This window comes from Vombatus ursinus, unplaced genomic scaffold (genome assembly GCF_900497805.2).
Source record: "Vombatus ursinus unplaced genomic scaffold, bare-nosed wombat genome assembly UNPS02003292.1, whole genome shotgun sequence".
Classification (NCBI taxonomy): Eukaryota; Metazoa; Chordata; class Mammalia; order Diprotodontia; family Vombatidae; genus Vombatus; species Vombatus ursinus.
Window position 1 is genome coordinate 14783084 of NW_020943070.1, and position 18307 is coordinate 14801390.

At 38.6% G+C, this 18307-nt stretch overlaps 1 protein-coding gene across 2 annotated transcripts in view; it reads left to right on the plus strand.

Moving 5' to 3' along the window:
• LGR5 (leucine rich repeat containing G protein-coupled receptor 5) overlaps positions 1 to 18307 on the plus strand; it is a 196142-nt gene that overhangs the window by 101281 nt on the left and 76554 nt on the right. For both annotated transcript variants that reach the window (XM_027873041.1, XM_027873050.1), the window contains exon 3: positions 8115 to 8186. In XM_027873041.1, the coding sequence (XP_027728842.1) occupies positions 8115 to 8186 (72 nt within the window). The remainder of the gene's footprint in view (positions 1 to 8114; positions 8187 to 18307) is intronic.

An 18307-nucleotide genomic window follows, 5' to 3' on the forward strand; every position in this document is an offset into this window, starting at 1 on the left:
CTGGTGCCTAAATGATGAATTTTATGTTCATGGCAATCCACAAAAGAAATAAAAATATAAAACGACTTTCAATCCTATGTGCTCCTGTTCTGCTTTCAATTAGTTACCAAGTACCATTTTTTTTTTGGAGGCAATGGGGTTAAGTGACTTGCCCAGGGTCACACAGCTAGTAAGTGTCTGAGGCCCAAGTACCATGAAGTCTACTTCTATGACGTCCTTCGCATCCATATTCTTCTTTCCATTCCCATTGTCACCCAAGCTAACAATTCCAGCCTGAACTATTCCAGCAACCTCATCGTTGTTACTGTCATCACTCTCTTAGCATCCCAATTCATCACTCACATGCTGCTACCAGAATAACTTCTTATTAGGTTCCCTATTCCCCATTAAAGTGCAAAATCTTTGTCCTAGAGTTCGAGGTCTTCTACAATCCAGCCGCACCTTATCTTTCCAAGTGTTGCCACATCGTAGAGAGGGGTAATTTTCATTATCCCTCTGCACAGACTTACCATTATAAGCTAGAGAAGGTCCAAAGGAGGGTGATCAGGATAGTGATAAAACAAAAGATCAACTGAAGCAATTAGAGATGCTTAGCCTGGAGAAGAAAGGTTTTAGGGGAGATATAATAATTATCAGTATTTGAAATGCTAAGTGGTGCAGTGTCAGACCTGGAGCAGGAAGACTCAACTTCCTCAGTTCAAATCTGGCCTCAGACGCTAGCTGTGTGACCCTAGACAAGTCACTTAACCCTGTTTGCCTCAGTTTCCTCATCTGTAAAATGAACTGGAGAAGGAAATGGCAAACCACTCCAGAATCTTTGCCAAGAAAATACCAAATGGCGTCATGAAGAGTTGGATATGACTAAAAAGCAACTGAATAACACTGAGAAGAGGGATAAGCCTTGATCTGCTTGACCCCAAAGGGCAGAACTAGTAGGGTATATGTTGCAGAGAAGCAAATTCGGGCTTGATGCAAGAAAAAGAAATCCCTAACCCATAAAGCCGTCCAAAAGTGAAAAGGGATGACTTAATCACTGGAGGTCTACAAGGGGAAGCTAGATGGTACTGTTTCAGGGGTGTTATAGAGATGACTTCCATTCACATTAGGGTTGGACATGGGTTCCCTTCTAACCCCAACCTTCTATGTTTCTGTGTGATTCTGTGAAATGCCACCTCCCCCATGATGCCTTCCATGATCTCTTGAATAGGTAATAACCTTCGCCATACAATGCATGTGGTAACTTGCCTTGTAACCCACTAATGTAATTGTTCCACATTACCCAGCCCCTTCCTTCCTTTCCTGTCTTTTTATATTTTATTCCCCACCCCATGCACTTTACAGTGCAGCTACATTGATCCACTTGCTTTTCCTCAAAAACAATGCTCCATCTCTTGTCTCAGTACCTTCCCCATGCCCAGAATACTCTGCCCTCTCACCTTTATCCCTTAGTTTCCCCGGCTGTCTCCAAGAATCAGTCCAAATATCACCTTCTTCAGGAAGCATGTCTTAGTCCTCCACCCATTCAACTAACAGTCCCTCCCCTTCTCAGATTATCTTTCATCTATTCTGTATACATATTGTAAATACTTAGCTGTTTGCAAGTCATCTTCCCCATTAGATGATGAGCTCTATGAAGGTGGGGACTGTTCTCTGCCTTTCTTTGTATCTGCTTTGCTTAACACGGTGCCTGGTTCAAAGTAAGAGCTTAATAAATGTGTCCTAAACTTTATTACAGCAAGTTGTACATAATAGATTTGCAGTATCATGTGCAATCATCTTTTTTTAATATAACTATGTTATGGAAATGCTTGTTTCATTTCGTAAATTAAAAATGAAATAAAAAGAAATGCTTCCTGATTGATGATTATAGTGATCTGTGTTTGTGCCTCATCTTCCCTATTGGACTGTGAATTCCACAAGAGCGGAGACCATCTCTTACTTAAATTTTGTATCTGCTACTATTTTGCTCTGTGCAAAATAGACCATTGAGAAGTATTTGTTGGGGCAGCTAGGCAGTGCAGTGGATAGAGCACCAGCCCTCAAGTCAGGAGTACCTGAGTTCAAATCTGGCCTCAGACGAAACACTTGATACTTACTAGCTGTGTGACCCTGGGCAAGTCACTTAACCCCAACTGCCTAAAAAAAAAAAAAAGTATTTGTTGAAAAAATTACTTTTGCAGATAAATAAAATCAGGCCCAAATAGGTTGAATCAGTTGACCATGCTAGCTAGTAGAACAAGGACTTTGAATTCAGGTCTTCATTATTTTCTTCTTGGTTCTTGAAGACAGTATCTGCATCATGAATGAATTGCTTTTTTTGGTGTTTTATAGCTCCTTCTGTTCTATAGATATTTTGAATACTGTCTGATTCCCATGATTCAACTCAATTCAACTTAGTCTTCCCCCTACCCTCAGGAAGGAAGGAAGGAAAAAAGGAAAGAAGAAAGGAAGGAAAAAAGGAAGGAAGGAAGGAAGGAAAAAAGGAAGGAAGGAAAGAAGGAAGGAAGGAAGGAAGGAAGGAAAAGAAAGGAAAGAAGGAAGATGCTGTTTAATAAATAGCTTGCCAAAACACTAAGCTACAGGATATGCAAATTCACAAATGGCATCTGGTCAGTTAACTCTGAACAACTTTCCAAACACGTGTAAACTTAGTGTTCAATAAAGAAGTATGGTTTTTTAAGCTTCTTTGTGGATCACAAACAGGAAAGAGGTCCCAGTTGCCTTCTAAATACAAAATCTTTAATGCTATCCTTGTGCTATTGTTCCTTGGTTTCTTAAACCTTTTAAGCAAGTAAGTCAAAAAGCTCTTTGTTTCTGATCTTTACAAGTGCAGCACTCCCTCTGAGCTACTTCCCCAGCTTGCACTCCCCTTTACGGGTTGGGTTCTCAAAGGGCGGTTATTGCTCCAAAATTCTCAGTGCACACCATGGGTCCATATTCATGAGAACCCATTGGTGCACTTATCTTTAATAGACAGTAGACACAATTGGCTCAAAGCAAAGGTATTTGCTAAAATGGCATAGGAAGAACATTTATCTAGGATGCCCATAAAATCTAGGGTGCACTCTCTCACAGATACACGCAGCATCCATGCGAAGAGTAGGCACAGAGTACAATGGTAGTGACATGCCCATTTAGGAGCATGTGTTTTCAAGATAATGCATGCTTCTGATACTAAACAGGCTTGATGTCCTTTCTCTCCTTGTGGAGTACTCACATGGCTCTCTCCTGAATACAACTTCTTTCCCATGTAGTTTGCTCAGCTGGGCTCCTAAGGGCCTGCCCTTCTCCACTGATCACCTGAAAATTGTCAGGGTTAGTTCTCTCGAGTCCATGGTCAGCTTTTTCTCTGCTGGTAGAGGTCACAATCCTAAAAACTACTCCCAACCCCAAATTTTTACCACTGTATGGCTTTTATGAGATGGTGTGCCTCTGCTCTCTGTTGGATGCAATGTCTCCTTTTGGGTGAATGACACCATGGCCAATTGAGGTGGAGAGGAGAGACTGTCCCACCTCCCATCTGCTGCCGTCATCCTACAGCAGACCTGCACCATTTGGCAGTAGGTAGGGGCCAGAATTAAAATAGGCTAAACTTCTTTGGGCCACAGATAGGTTAGACTAGAGACAGACTGACGATGGTTGGTTGCTGCGGGTCACATGACGAACAAGGGAGTGCACAGTGGGAACCCTACATTTTTCACTGACTGGCCAAGGAGGCACTGCCAGTGGGCCATATGTTACGCAGGCCTGTCCTATAGTACAGATGTAAATGTCATACTCCACAAAGCTACTCCCAATCCAGACTTAATGGCAGGGCTGGTACACTCAGCCTTTTAAGGGGTTGTCTGGGACACGACCAATCATTATCCAGCCAATTCAATCAAGGAAACTCCTTTACACTTAGCAAAGGGGTACAGGGTATACACATCTTTATACAGTTAGATAACATGTCTGCTCTTTGTTTTCTGTGATTATATCCTGGGTTGAGGGAGGGAGTATTCAGAAACCAATTCCCCTACACAAGAATAAAAGGATGTTGCTGTTTATGTCCGCTCCTTCCAGTATTTTGAGGAAGACAGTAGCACATCTATCAACCTCTAAATCAAAAGACAGTGAAAGTAAGTTCACGAGCAGGGAAGCCATTAAAACTTTCCTTCTTTTATGAAAATTAAACGTTCCCTGTATGAATTCATCTTGTTTCTCCATTTCGGTGGCGTACTATGCTGATTTTACCCAGAGTTCAGGAATTCAAAGGATCTGATGTTCTAAATAATTTATCATTTAAAAATCTTAAACTCAACTAACTCATTGATTTCAAACTGGAAGAGATGGCCTATTCAAGAAGTTTTTAACCTTTTTTGTGTCATGGACCGCTTTGTCAATTCGCTGAAGTGTGAGATGATTTTGTTACATATATCCATGATGGAAAGAAATGCTAAATTTCAGTTAGATGTTAGTAAAAATAAAGATGCAATGTTCTCCCATTTTAGAACCCCCAGAAATCTATCCACCTTCAAGGTCTATTTAGATCTTCTAACCTAATCTGACCTTTATTTTACAGATGAAGAAACAGAGACCAGAGAGATTAAATGGCTTACCCAAAGTTGAACAGTTAGTAAGCTGCAGACCCAGAATCTGATTGTATAGTCCTAGAGATCATTTTGAAAGAGTGAAGGCTTGGAATTCAAGTGATCTGATACAATTCTCTGGTCCATAACCTTCAGAAACTCTTTATTGTCTAAAAGTTAAGTTTTTTTTCTGTCATTCAAGGCTTTCCACAATGTCACACCAATCTCTTCATGCATTTCACACTCCACTCAAATTGAAATACTCTGAGCTGTGCCTTGTGCATGCCCTATGCTTTCCTCTTTGCTATTACTTCAATTATTCCCTATGCTTGGAAAACCCTACTTTGCCAACATTAGCTTCTGAATTCCAACTTAGCATTTAATGCTCAACTCGCTTGCCACCTTCTCTCTCCATGAAGCTATGTCTGATTCCTGCCTTCATGAGTAATGATATTCCCTCTCATCTCACATAGTACTTTGTTTTAGAGCTTTTGTATATAATATTATACATTACAGTTATCTGGTTGGCATCTTGTCTCCCTGCTAAAACTGTTTTCGTAAGGGCAGAGGTGATATCTTAAATTTTCTTATTATCTAGCATAGTATTTGTACACACATATGTGCTTAATAAACGTCTGTGGAATGAATGCTTCTGTTAAATAGCTTTACTAAATGTAAAGCTAGTGTATAGTTTTTAGAAATTATGTTGGGAAAGAGGAGGCCAGGCAGTGATATGTGAATATCTTATCAAACATCAGATCCATTATTCTAAAAATAATCACGATTACAAACTTTCCATTCTTACTGTTTTGAAAAAATATTTTCCTCAAAAAAAGGTGGGAGGTTTTTTTTCTTATTTTTTCCTGTTAATTTTCTTTTCCAGAATGTTCACAGCTCTACTTACAGATAAGATTTAGTATAGCCAGGGGACCTGCTGTGGCCCAGGGAGTCCATTAAATGTTCAGATTGATTCCAAAGGCCCAGAGGAGCAACTGATCAGAGCTCTCTTCCATATTACTGTTCTGTTTGGCTCTGAGATTGAGGCTCAGGTGGCATGTCTCCAGACATCCAGGAGAATGCCAAAATATGATTTTTTAAATGCTGTTCTCTATTTCTCAAAAAGAATTCTATCCAAGGCTTCAAAAGTCAGAACTCAGCTTTAAAACAAAGGTACAAACAACATTTAGGACCTAGCAAAAATGAATCCAGATTTGAGAGTGAAAGGAAATTTTGGCAAACATGTCAGCTATCAAAACATGATGGAGAGTACAAGCCCAGTGAAGATGATTGGAAAAGAAAGCTATTTTCAAAAGAAATACTAAGTGTTTCTTGAATTTATTTGAAAGGTTTTTCCTAGTGGACATTTTTTTCTAAAAATCCAACACCCTCAATTGCAAAATCACTTGAGTCAATTAGTGAACTGAACTACATGTTGACTTGATGTAGGGGCAGCTAGGTGGCGACAGATAGAGTGCTGGGAGTCAAGAAGACTCATCTTTTTTAGTTCAAATCTGGCCTCAGACACTGGCTATGTAACCCTACGCAAGTCACTTAACCTGTCTGCCTCAGTTTCCTTATCTGTAAAATGAGCTGGAGAAGGAAATGGCAAACCACTCCAGTGTCTGCCAAGAAAATCCCCAGTAGGGTCACAAAGAGTCAGACGCAACTGAACAACAACTTTCTGATTCCAAATCCAGCCCCCTATCCACTACACCACACTGTCTTTGGCTGCCATCACACCAGTTTCATGAACATATGACCAAATGTTCTCCAGACAGAATCAGGAAAAGACCCTGGGTTCAAATCCTGCCCTCTGACACATACCAGATGAGTGACCATGGGCAAGAAACTTAACTTCTCAATGCCCTGGGCAACTTTAAGACATGCAGCAACTGGAAAAAGTACCATGTCTGGAATTAGAGAACCTTGGTTCCAATCTTGGTTCTGCCATGGATTGCCTACATGACCTTGGACACAAAGGCACTTTGCCTCTCTGGTCTTCAGTTTCACCATTTGTAAATTAAGGGGATTGGACTAAATCAGTGGTTTTGTTGTTCACTTTTTTCAGTCAAGTCTGACTCTTTGTGACCCCATTTGGAATTTTCTTGACGGAGATACTAGAGTAGTTTGGCATTTCCTTCTCCAGCTCATTCTGCAGATGAGGAATCTGAGGCCATCAGGATGAAGTGACTTGTTCAGGGTCATACAGCTAGTAAGTGTCTAAGACCACATTTGAACTCAGGTTTTCCTGGCACTCTATCCACTGCACCACCTAGCTGCCCAGATAGATGGGATCAAACTCAAATGTAAACAGGGGATACTAAACCATACCTGAGAATCCTTTCAGGCTACATATTGACTTAGAACGCCTCAGGTGTTTATGTTTCTTTTTTATTAATACATCAACATGTTAAAAACAGATCTGACCTACTTTTTAATATGGTTCAGCTGCATTTAGACATGTGGGGGGTTTCACCTGTTTGACACCTGGCTTATGTGACCCCTGAGGTCCCTTCTACTACTCCATCTATATAATGTTACACTGACTTATCAATGAGTAGCTTATCTGGATCAGTGGGAGGAGTTTCCATGCCTGGAACTCCCCCATACTGATGAAATCATCAGTCCATAATACATTTATATGTACACATATACACACATATAGACATACATATATACAGACATACACATATGCCACATTGTTCCACAGGCAGATATATAAATATAGATATAGATATGTGTGTACATGTGTGTACACACATATATGGTGGCCACATTATTCCACTGGCAGATACGTGTGTATTATGTGTATGTGTGTGTGTGTGTGTATGATGAGAGAGAGAGAGAGCAGCTACATTCTTCCACTGGCAGAAATATATATGTGTGTATTATATATACACATACATACATACATGTGTGTACATGTGTAGATATGTGCCACATTCTTCCATTGTCAGATATATAAAGATATGTGTGTACCTGTGTGTACACACATATATGGTAGCCACATTATTCTACTGGCAGATATGTGTGTATAATATATATGTATATGTATATGTATATGTATATTAGAGTGTGTGTGTGTGATGAGAGAGAGAGCAGCTACATTCTTTCACTAGCAGAATATATATGTATATGCATATCTGTGTGTGTATATACATATATACATACATACACACACATATATAAATGACAGCCACATTCTTCCATTGGCAACTTTAGAAGTTTACTATATGGTACTAGCTCTCACCTGGAATTCAAAACAACAACAATTAGATCTACAGTGAAAGTCATCAAGCTGATTTATAGTGAAATTAGTAATTAACTGTGTTTCCCCTCTTGCATTCCAGCTGCCAACAATTTGTTAATGTACAGGATTTTTTTTTCCTTTAAAATATTCGTAATAACTAAACAAAACTCCACAATTTTTCTGGCATCTGTAGTTTGTACCTAATTGTGTTGCTTTTTTGTTAATGGTGAAATTAATTCCACACGAAAAGAAATGTATTGACTATCCCCCCTTCCCCTCTCTTTTGATTCCTGTAGGCGACTCGCAGGAAATGGGCTGACAGGCATCCCCGAGGGAGCATTCGCTGGTCTTTTCCGTCTTAAAGTGCTGTAAGTAGACTATGCAGTATGTATGTTGATCTATTTCTGATTTCAAGCCTGAAGTGTTCCAGGGAGCTAATTAACTTGTAAAGTTTGGATCCCTCTAATGAACTGTTTAGACCACATTATATAATACATCTGGAGGCCAAATACACTGTACCATAAAACTTCATTGCACTTTTCTATATTTATTTACAGAAAAAAATGTCACCACCACCCTCACAAAGCCCAGCATCGGTTGAGAGCTAGAACTAGTGTTTCCTCCAAAGTAAGCTAATAATCAATTAGTATCTGGTTTATCAACAACTTAAACTTTTCAGAATATTTTCTCAAAGGAAGAGTTCTTTGAGGTTGCCATGATGATGAAAAATGAAGAGAGGCTTTAAGCATTTTGAGAAATTATTGGATTACTGTCTCCCTAATGTTATTTGATAATAGACTAATTACATATTTGGAGTAGTTTTCCTGGTCTCCACCAACCGTATCAAAAGGACATAAATATCAAGGAACATTCTCCACGTGGCCTTGATCCTGGGTTCCAGAATTGCAGATTTCCCAATGATTTAGCATGTCCTAGTGGAGGTTAGTGAGGCACCCTCAGAGTCAGGAATACCTGGGTTCAAGGTCCGTCTTTGCCAAGTACTGGTTGTGTGACCCTAGGTAAATGTCAAACTCTCAGTGTTCTCGGTAATTATCTAAGACTATAAATTGCACAGAGGTAGCTAGGTGGCACAATGGATAGAGCTCCAGGTCTGGAGTCAGGCAGAGTCATCTTCCTGAGGTCTTATAGCCTCAGACATTACTAGCCGTATGACCCTGGGCAAGTCACTTAATCCTGTTTGCCTCAGTTTCCTCATCTATAAAATGAGTTGGAGAAGGAAATGGCAATCCACTCCAGTACCTATGCCAAGAAAACCCCAAATGAGGTCAGGAAGAGTCAGACATGACTGAAAACAACCGAACAAGAACATGAAGAAATTGCACATCAGGTGACAACTTGCATTAGTAAAGAGAGTTTTCTCACCCAGGAATTCCCTCTATCACCCCTCTATCCCTTATCCCTATCCCTCAGCCTTACTAGAGGCAATTGGTGGTACAGTGAATAACAGCATTGTGCCTAGAGTCAGGAAGACCTAAGTTCAAATCTGACCTCAGACTCTTAATAGTTGTGTGACCCAGTGCTTGGCACATAGTAGGTGCTATATAAATGCTTATTGCTTCATGAGAAGTCCTTTTTTAGCTCTTGATCTATGATTCCATGTCCACATGCCACATCTATATTAAAGAAAACTTTGTTTACGGGAATGAATGAATGAATAAAGCATTTATTAATCACTTATTATGTGCAAAGCCCTGCATTAAGTGTTGGGGATACAAATAGAAAAGTCAAACAGTCTCAGCTCTCAAGGAGCTCACATTTTACTAGGTGTTAGAATCCCTGAGCTTCTCATCTCTCCTGCTGCCTTTATTTTTTAATTTATCTTGTTCATAGATATCTTTTGTTTCTACATCATTTTCATTTCTGAATACATTCCTCCTCCATACCCTCTTCAGGAAACCATCCACTGTAAGAAAGAATTTTTTTAAAGGAAGTGGGGGAGTTCAACAAACTCAACACGTGAACTATGTCTGACAGCTCTTGGCATCTAATGCTTGATAAATTCTTGTTGACTGACAATAGAGGCAATATCCCACCATTTTTGGACTTGTAAGACATTTTCTTCATTCATGGGTTATTCGTTCCTATCCCTCCATTATACCATCATTTGCCCTCTCAATGAACTCTCAAAGGTGATTGAATGTTTGGCCCGTTTGCATCCGGACTGTTACAAAGGGGCCCAGCCCCACAGGACTCAGAAACATAATGATTACAGAAATTCAAGATGCTTTGTTGTTTGCAGATTTCGAGGACATATGGTTAATGGTTCCAGTGGTGTTCCAGGGTGTACAATCTGTCTTAAAACCAAATAAAAAATCCAGACATGACCATCTGGTTTTAAGGGGAGTTCAGTTGTCACTCTGCATCGGTAACTGCATCCTCAATCATCAATTTCTTCTTTGGAGCATTGAAATGAAAATGAATAAACAGACAAGGAGGACAGAGAAAGATGCATAGCATCAGACCCCTAGTGCCAGAAGGCAGCAATAATAAAACCTAATGTTTGTTGGGGGGGGAGGGGAACAAAGATCAGGGTCTCACAGACATCCCTCAGTTCAAAAATGGGTCTGTACAAGGCCACATGTTGTGTTGTGGAGGAAAAAAAATAAATAAATCTCTTGCCTTTAAACATAAGGAAACTTAAGATTCTCCTCCTGGCTTAGTTAACCTGCTTGCTACACGAATGTGAGCAAATTTGTTCTCTCATAATATCTCACTTCTGCAAAGAGGGAGAGGATACATTTTCTCAACTTTTCTTATCTCCCATTCACTTTCAAGTTAGTTAGCTCTTTGGGGCAGGGGGAGGTCCTCTGGGTAAGTAAGCGTGAGAATACAAATTGAAATTAATCTGGTACTGACTTTAAACGTCACTTAGCCTCAGAGGGCATTTTCTATTGTTTTTCCTTTCTTACAATGTTTAACTTACAGAGAGGAACATTTAGGCACAGTATATTGCATTTAAATAGGCTTAGCTCTTATTTCCACACAAAATGATTTTGAACACAAATATTTTCTTTAGTCGAATTCAGGAAAGCAAATAGTTTTTGGTCTCTGTAGATGACTCAGTTGTTTGTTGTTGTTGTTGTTTTAATTAGTTGTTTTGGTGCCATATAGGCAGTTTGAATTGCAATTTTCCAGACCTCATCATTATTCTGGTGATGAAATCCAATACAACAAGCATTTATTTATTTATTTAGGCAATTGAGGTTAAGTGACTTGCCCAAGGTCACATAGCTAGGAAGTGTCAAGTGTCTGGTCTGAGGTCAGATTTGAACTCAAGTCCTCCTGACTCCAGGGCCAGCACTCTGTCCACTGCACCACCTAGCTATCGATCAACAAGAATTTATTAAGTGCTTACTATGTGCAGGACATTGTACAAGGCACTGGGGATATAAAGACAAAAATGAAAAACAGCTCCTGCCCTCAAGAAGCTTATATTCTAGAAGGGGTGATAGAGCATATAAAAGGGTAGGCATGTATGTGTTAATCTAAAGGAGTGGGGCATAAACGACTAAAGGAATTGGGGAAGGCTTTCCTTAGGAAACTAAGAAAACTAGGGAACTAAAGGTTTAGTTCCTTTGAGCAACTAAAACTTGAAGGAAGCTTGTAATCCTAAAAGGAAGAGATGAAGAGGGAGTTGGAGGTATGGAGAACAACTGTACAAAAGCCTGGAGGTGAGAGATGGTATGATCAATATGGGGTAGACAGTTTTAATAGAAAGTAGAGCTGGTGGAGGGTAGAATGAGAAATGAACCAAGAAAAGTAGACTGGAGTCAGATTGTGAGGGGTTTTAAAGGTCACAATGAAAAATTTGCATTTTACCCTAACAGCAATAGGGAGCCATTGATGTTTCTCATAAAGTGGAGTGACATAATCAAACTTGTGTTCTACAAAGATTATTTTGGCAGCTGTGTCCATTACCAACCATCTCCATGACACCAATCAATTAGATATTTGAAACAATCTAGATAAGTGACTTATTTCTGTTTGGCATTGTGTAAATATAGATGATACAATAAAAGTGAGGGAACTTTTAAAAAATAAACTGATCATTCTCCTAATCTATGTTTTGAAAGCTTATTAAATAGTAACTAAATTCATTATGCTGCCCTCCGTGTTTGAGCTCGTTTAACAAAATATTTATTCAGTACTAACAGACCGAGTCTATATAATTGCTGGTATAGAAATAACTGGAGGGTTGGGGGGAAAAAATCTGAACTCTTATGCCAAAATTATCTATTTAGGCTAGCAAAATAGCTACCTCTGTCATATGAATTATTCAGATGGAGTGTGTTTGTGTGTATGTGTGTGTATCTGAGAGTCATTCATCTTTCTCTTCATCAATGCAGTTCAATTCAACAAGAATTTAATAAAGGCATAGCATGAGGAAGGCATTATGCTAAGAATTGGGCTACGCTCTAATATGCCAAAGGATCTGCAGTCTCTTGGAAATCCCTTGCAAAGACAAAAAAAAAAAGTCCCTGCCCTCAAGGAGCTTACATTCTACTAGGTTTCATTTTGAGTTATGTACACCTATGTTCTATATCAATGAATTCATAAAAAGCATATATTAAGTGTTTACTATGTGCCAGGCACCGGGCGAAGCACTGGACATACAATTTTTAAAATAAAAAAATATCTCTTGCCCTCAAAGAGCTTATAGTCTAATAAGGGAACACAAAGCTTATAGGAAGGTGAAGGTCAAGGAATAGATAATCTCTTTCCAAAAGAAACAGTTGTTGTTCAATCATGTCCAACTCTTTGTGACCCCATTTGGGGTTTTCTTGGCAAAAATACTGGAGTGGTTTGTTATTTCCTTCTCCAATTCATTTTACAGATGAGAAACTGAGGAAAACAGTGTTAAGTGACTTGCCCAGCTAGTAAGTGTCTGAGGCCAGATTTGAACTCATGAAGATGAGTCTTCCTGATTCTAAGCCCAGTGCTCTATCTATTGTGCTATGTAGCTATCCCTCCAAAGTAATGGTACTCTTGTTTTAATTGCTGTGAGAACAAGGGATGGATAAGTGAGGAGTGAGGGTGGGAGGAGTGCCTCAGCAGGGGCAAGCAGATGGCAAGATGGTGGCTAGATGGAATGTAGAGATGAAACATGGTCTGGTACCTGATCTGCCGCCATTCAGGGGATGGAGTGGGCTAAGTGGGCTAGTTTGCACTCAGTCACCAATCAATTGGACTGAGCCTTAGGGTAGGAGTTCCAAAAGTGAGTGGGATAACACTCTTTAGGACTAGGGACATGAGTCAGTGAAGTATATGTTGCATACTAAACAAAGTTTTTAAAGGAAACTTCAACCTGATTGTCTAATGCCCCAAGAAGGCACTTTAATATTATTCCCTAATCATCATCACTCTTCTGTGCATCACATTTGATCTGGTTCCATTTGAAAGCACACACACACAACCCATTGGCTACTTTTTTTGAGAATTGCCTAGGAATGATCTCTTTGAAAGTAAGGACCCTAACTAATTTATCTTCCTATGTCCTTTCACCAGTACCAAACATGTGATATTCCAGCAGAAACAATATATTGCTTTAACACCTCTTTCCTATGTACTCCAAAGTAAGAAACCTATTTTTTATTGACAAGTTAGTTTGTATCTACACAAAGTGATTGAGTATTCAATACTTTTAATCATAGCAAGCATTTATACAGAGCTTTAAGATTTTCAAAGTGCTTTACAAATATCATCTCATTTGATCTTTCACAACAAATCCTAGGAGGTAGGTGTTATTCTTATATCCATTTGACAGTTGAGGAAATTGTCAAATTAGTGCAGTTAAATTAAGTGACTTGCCCAAAGTCATATGCCTAGTACGTGTCTGAGGTTGAATTTGAGTCTTTGTGATTCCAGGCCCAGAGTCCTATCCACTACACCACCTACATTCTTTTCTGATGAATTTGATAGGCCAACTGGATAACTCTAAGCTCATAATATTCTCTCCCCCTTTTCTTCAGGAGGGGAATGCCACCAGTTACTTCCACAAGTCTTTACTCTGCCAAAATAAAGACTTATAGACCCCTTTCTGCAGGATGATGAAGCCCATGGACCCCTCTCAGGAAAATACCTTAAATACATAAAACAAAATACATAGAATTACAAAGGAAATCAAAGTTTAGTAAAAAAGAGACATGATTTTTTCCCATTCATGGACCCCCTCAAATCTGTCCCCCAATTCTTTGACCTCTAGTAAAGAACCTTTGATATAGACATGCTTTTTAAAGATGGATTTTCAAATCCTATTTTGGAAATGTTTCTGTTTTGTCTATGATTGTTATAAAGTGCCATCAGAGATGAGACTGATCAGGATAAGTTTATATGTATCTTCAGATCTGTGATTTCATCAGTATGGACAACTCCCTGTGTAGAAATGTCCTCCACCAATATAGATCAACAATTCTTTTATAATTAAAAGAGTTGTCTGGGAGCCTTGAAAATTTAATCGATCTGTCCATGATTGCACAGCCAGCATATGAGATGTAAGACTTGAACCCAGGTTTTCCTGAATCCAGAGCCAGCCTTCTAGACACCAATGGTGCCAAACTCAAATACACATAAGGAACCCTGCAAGCCAGGCATATTGACTTAGTTTTAAATTGTAATATTACGTATGTTTTATTGTATGTTTTTTTATTTTGACTTTTTCCCAATTACATCTTAATTTGGTTCAGGCAGCACTTGAGAGTATTGCTGGCCCTAACATTGTTTGATACCTCTGTATTATACCTTGCAACCTCTCACAAATTACAAGATGTCCCAAAAATCATAGTGCAATAAGACTTTTGGGACACCTCCTATAATAGCCAGGAATTATAAGATTACTTCAAATGAATACTCTATGCTTAATAATAATAGTTAACTTATATTTAATTATAACATAAATTAGCATATAGTAATGTGTAATATATAATTTATAATATAGCATATAATTTATATAAATTAATTAAAATTATAAATTATATTTAATAATAATTAATATATATTTCTTTTCCACTTCCCCCCCTTTGTTAATCTCTATATGAACACAGCAACTGATGTTATTATTATTATAAATGATAACTGGTATTTTGTACAATATTATTATAAATGTTAATTAGCATTTGTATAGTTCTTTAAAGTTTATACAACAACTTCCTTACAACTTCCGTGGGGTAGATAATGTAAGTATTAGTTCCATTTTGAAGATGAGAGACTGAGGGGTTGAGCGACAGACCAGCATCATCAAAGGGAGCATGGGAAAAGAATAGAGAAAGGAGTATTGAGAAGTTAGGAAGAGAAATGCAGGGAAAAGAATTGGGCCCAATATTTGAAATGCTTAATAAGAGCAATACCCCCATTTTGGCCAAGTAAGCTTTTCATCCAAAATCCTGTAAAAGTTCACTATGGAGAGTGAAGAACATCTCAGATAATTGTACAGACTGTCCTTTCAAGAATAAGGACTTGGCTCCAGGCTGCTCAAAGCCCAATGCAATGGCATTTTTCCATCACCTCCTGAACCGTGTTATTCCTGTGAGGTTGCAAATTCTTGTTGTGAAAAAGACCAATCCATTCAGGCAAGAAATGATTTGCCTGCCTGCCCTTCCTGGACCAAAACAAAGCCTCCATGGTGGTGAGCAGTAGGGCTGTGCTGGGGATAGAATTATATAAGTAGCTCTGTAGATTCAGACTTAGGCGGCCCCTGGGAATTCCTGGGCATTGAAACACAGGGGCAGATTTTGATTCTTCTTGTTTGCTGGAATTTGCTAAGAATGGAGGGTTGTTTTTTTTTTTCTCCCAGAGTTTCAGAGTCATTATGTGGCCTTTTAATAAGTAACTTCATCTCTGTTTCTGCTCCATCTTTATCAAATCATGTGTGTGGATACATACACACACATACATACACATATATATGCACACATTAATAAAAGGGGTTATAAATAATTGTCCAGTTACTGCAGCAGAGGGATGCTATATGAATTAACTAATGTTTATAAAGGGCTTGAGAGGTCCTAAAGTGAGAGGAATTATGGAAATATGAAATGATCCTTTACTTTCAGAGAAAGTGTTTCTTTTTATTTTCTTATGCCAGTGTGGGTGAGAAAAATAAATTTATAAAGACCAAGATCCATATTTAGTTAATAGCCTAATCTGTTTATATTCAAAGCAGTCATTTCAGAATCACTTTTTAAAAGAAACCATTAGCTATTGTGAAAAATTTTTTTCATTGTACTCCAAAGTGCTGTAAAAATCTTTTTGTTTTCTCCAGTCGAAATACCTTAAGCAGAAGCAGAATTTTCCAGTTAATTGCTGCCAATGATTGCTGAAGACTTATAAGTATAAGTTGGAGTTAAATCACTTTTGCTCCACCTTTTGGAAAGATAAATGCAAAAAAAAAAACCCACACATTTAAAACAATTATCTTAGCATAGGATTAGGATTTAAATAATAAATTTGATGCCATAGATTTGGGGGCTTGTCAGAAAAAATTACTTGGAAATAGAATCTCAGCACATGGAGTTAGGGTTAGGGTGATAAATCAATCACCTGACAAGTATTTATTAAACACCTTCCATATTCCAGGCAGTAGGAATACAATGATAAAAATGAAACAGTGCTGTCCTCAAGGAGCTTACATTTTACCATATACCTAGTTAGGTACATACAAAATAAATGCATAAATACAAGATGGGGAAAGGGAGGCTTTATGTAGAAAGTAATGAGCTGAACTTTGAAGGAAATTAGGGATGCTAAAATGTGGAGGTAAGAAAGAGTGCATTCCAGGCATATTCTGTGCAAAATCAGAGAGATAGGAAAATGCTGTTTATGAGGAACAGAAGAAAACTACTAAACCTGGATTACATGTTTATTTTTCATTATTAAAGCCCTAAATATAATTCATTCTCAGAGACCAGGTTTATGTAGAGGCCGAAATGGGAGGGGGGGAAATAAAGCTATAAAGAAGGTTACCTCTGTATACCCATTTCCTTCAACTTACTGATATTCGACTCAATTACATATAATTATTGAATTTCAGAGTCGAAAGAGACCTCTGAGCATCTAGTCCAACCCATACCCAAAAAAAGAATCTTTAATATAACATCCCCAACAAATGATCATCTAGCTTTTATTTGAATATCCCCAGCGAAGACCCCCTGCTTCCAGAGGAGTGTATCTCAAACCGTTTTTTGTCTCAGGACTCCTTAAAAATTATGGAGGACTTCCCAAAGAACTTTTGTCTATATGGGTTATATCTATTGATATTTACCACATTATAAATTAAAACATTGCATTATTATGCAAAAAATGTGACATTGTGGACAGCCTGAAAGGGTCTTAGGGATGCCCAAGGGTCCTGTTAACAAAGGACTTCTTTCCCCATACAACAAGCCTAAATTTGCTCCTTTTCAATTTGTACCTGTTGCCTTGCCCTCTGAAGACAAGCAGAAACAGTCTAATATCTCATCCCTGGGATAGTCTTTTAAGTGCTGGAGAACAACCACTTCACCCTCCCAGAGTCTTCCCTTCTCCAGTCTAAAAATCCCTCTTTCCTTCATCTCATTCTCATCTGATATGGATTTGAATTCCTTCACCATCCTGGTTGCCTACCTCTGGTCCTTTTCCAGCTAATCCATATCCTTCTTAATCTGTGGTGCCTAGAAACAAAAAGAATATCCCAGATGTGGTCTGTCCACTGACGTATATAGCAAAATTATCACCTCCTCATTTCTGGCAAATATGCCTCTCTGAATGCGACCTAAGCATACAACTGACATACGTTGACCTTACAATCCACTCAAACCCTCAAGAACTTTTTCAGACAAACTTATTTGGGACCATCCCTTTCCCCATCTTGTACCTGAGCAATAGATTCTGGGAACCAATTATACAATTTTGTATTTATTTCTATTAATTTTATCTTATTGGATGATTGTATGAAGAATGAGCAATCATTTAAAATGCTGTCATTCATAACCCAAGCTCCACACTCCCCACAACTTGGTAATCACTTTAGGAAGAAGGTCATACCATATCTTAATGAGGAATCAACAAGTGCAAGGTGACGTAAGGGAAATTCAAGCTGCACTTTGTGTTGGCCTGTTAAGTGTCGGCATTGGTCAGATCAAGCATATCGACAGGTCTTAGTTTCTGCAGCTAGGAAGAACCTAATGCACACATTTGGGTTCTGACTCACATTTCTAGTGTCGCTTCTAAATATTGCTTTGTTTGAACCTAACTGTTCCAGGCTCCATTAAAGTCCTTAATGAGTACGTTGACCACTGGATAATAATGCATTTGACTTCACAAGATTTTTAATTCCATTCCCCCAACCCCGCAACTTACTAGGTTCTGGTACTGACAAACATCCTTAAATGGTTCACTCTAATTCATCCTCCACACAAGCTGCTAAACTAATGTTCCTTGGTCACAGCCCTGACTGTGTCACTTCCATGCAGAAATACTGATAGTGGCTCTGAAG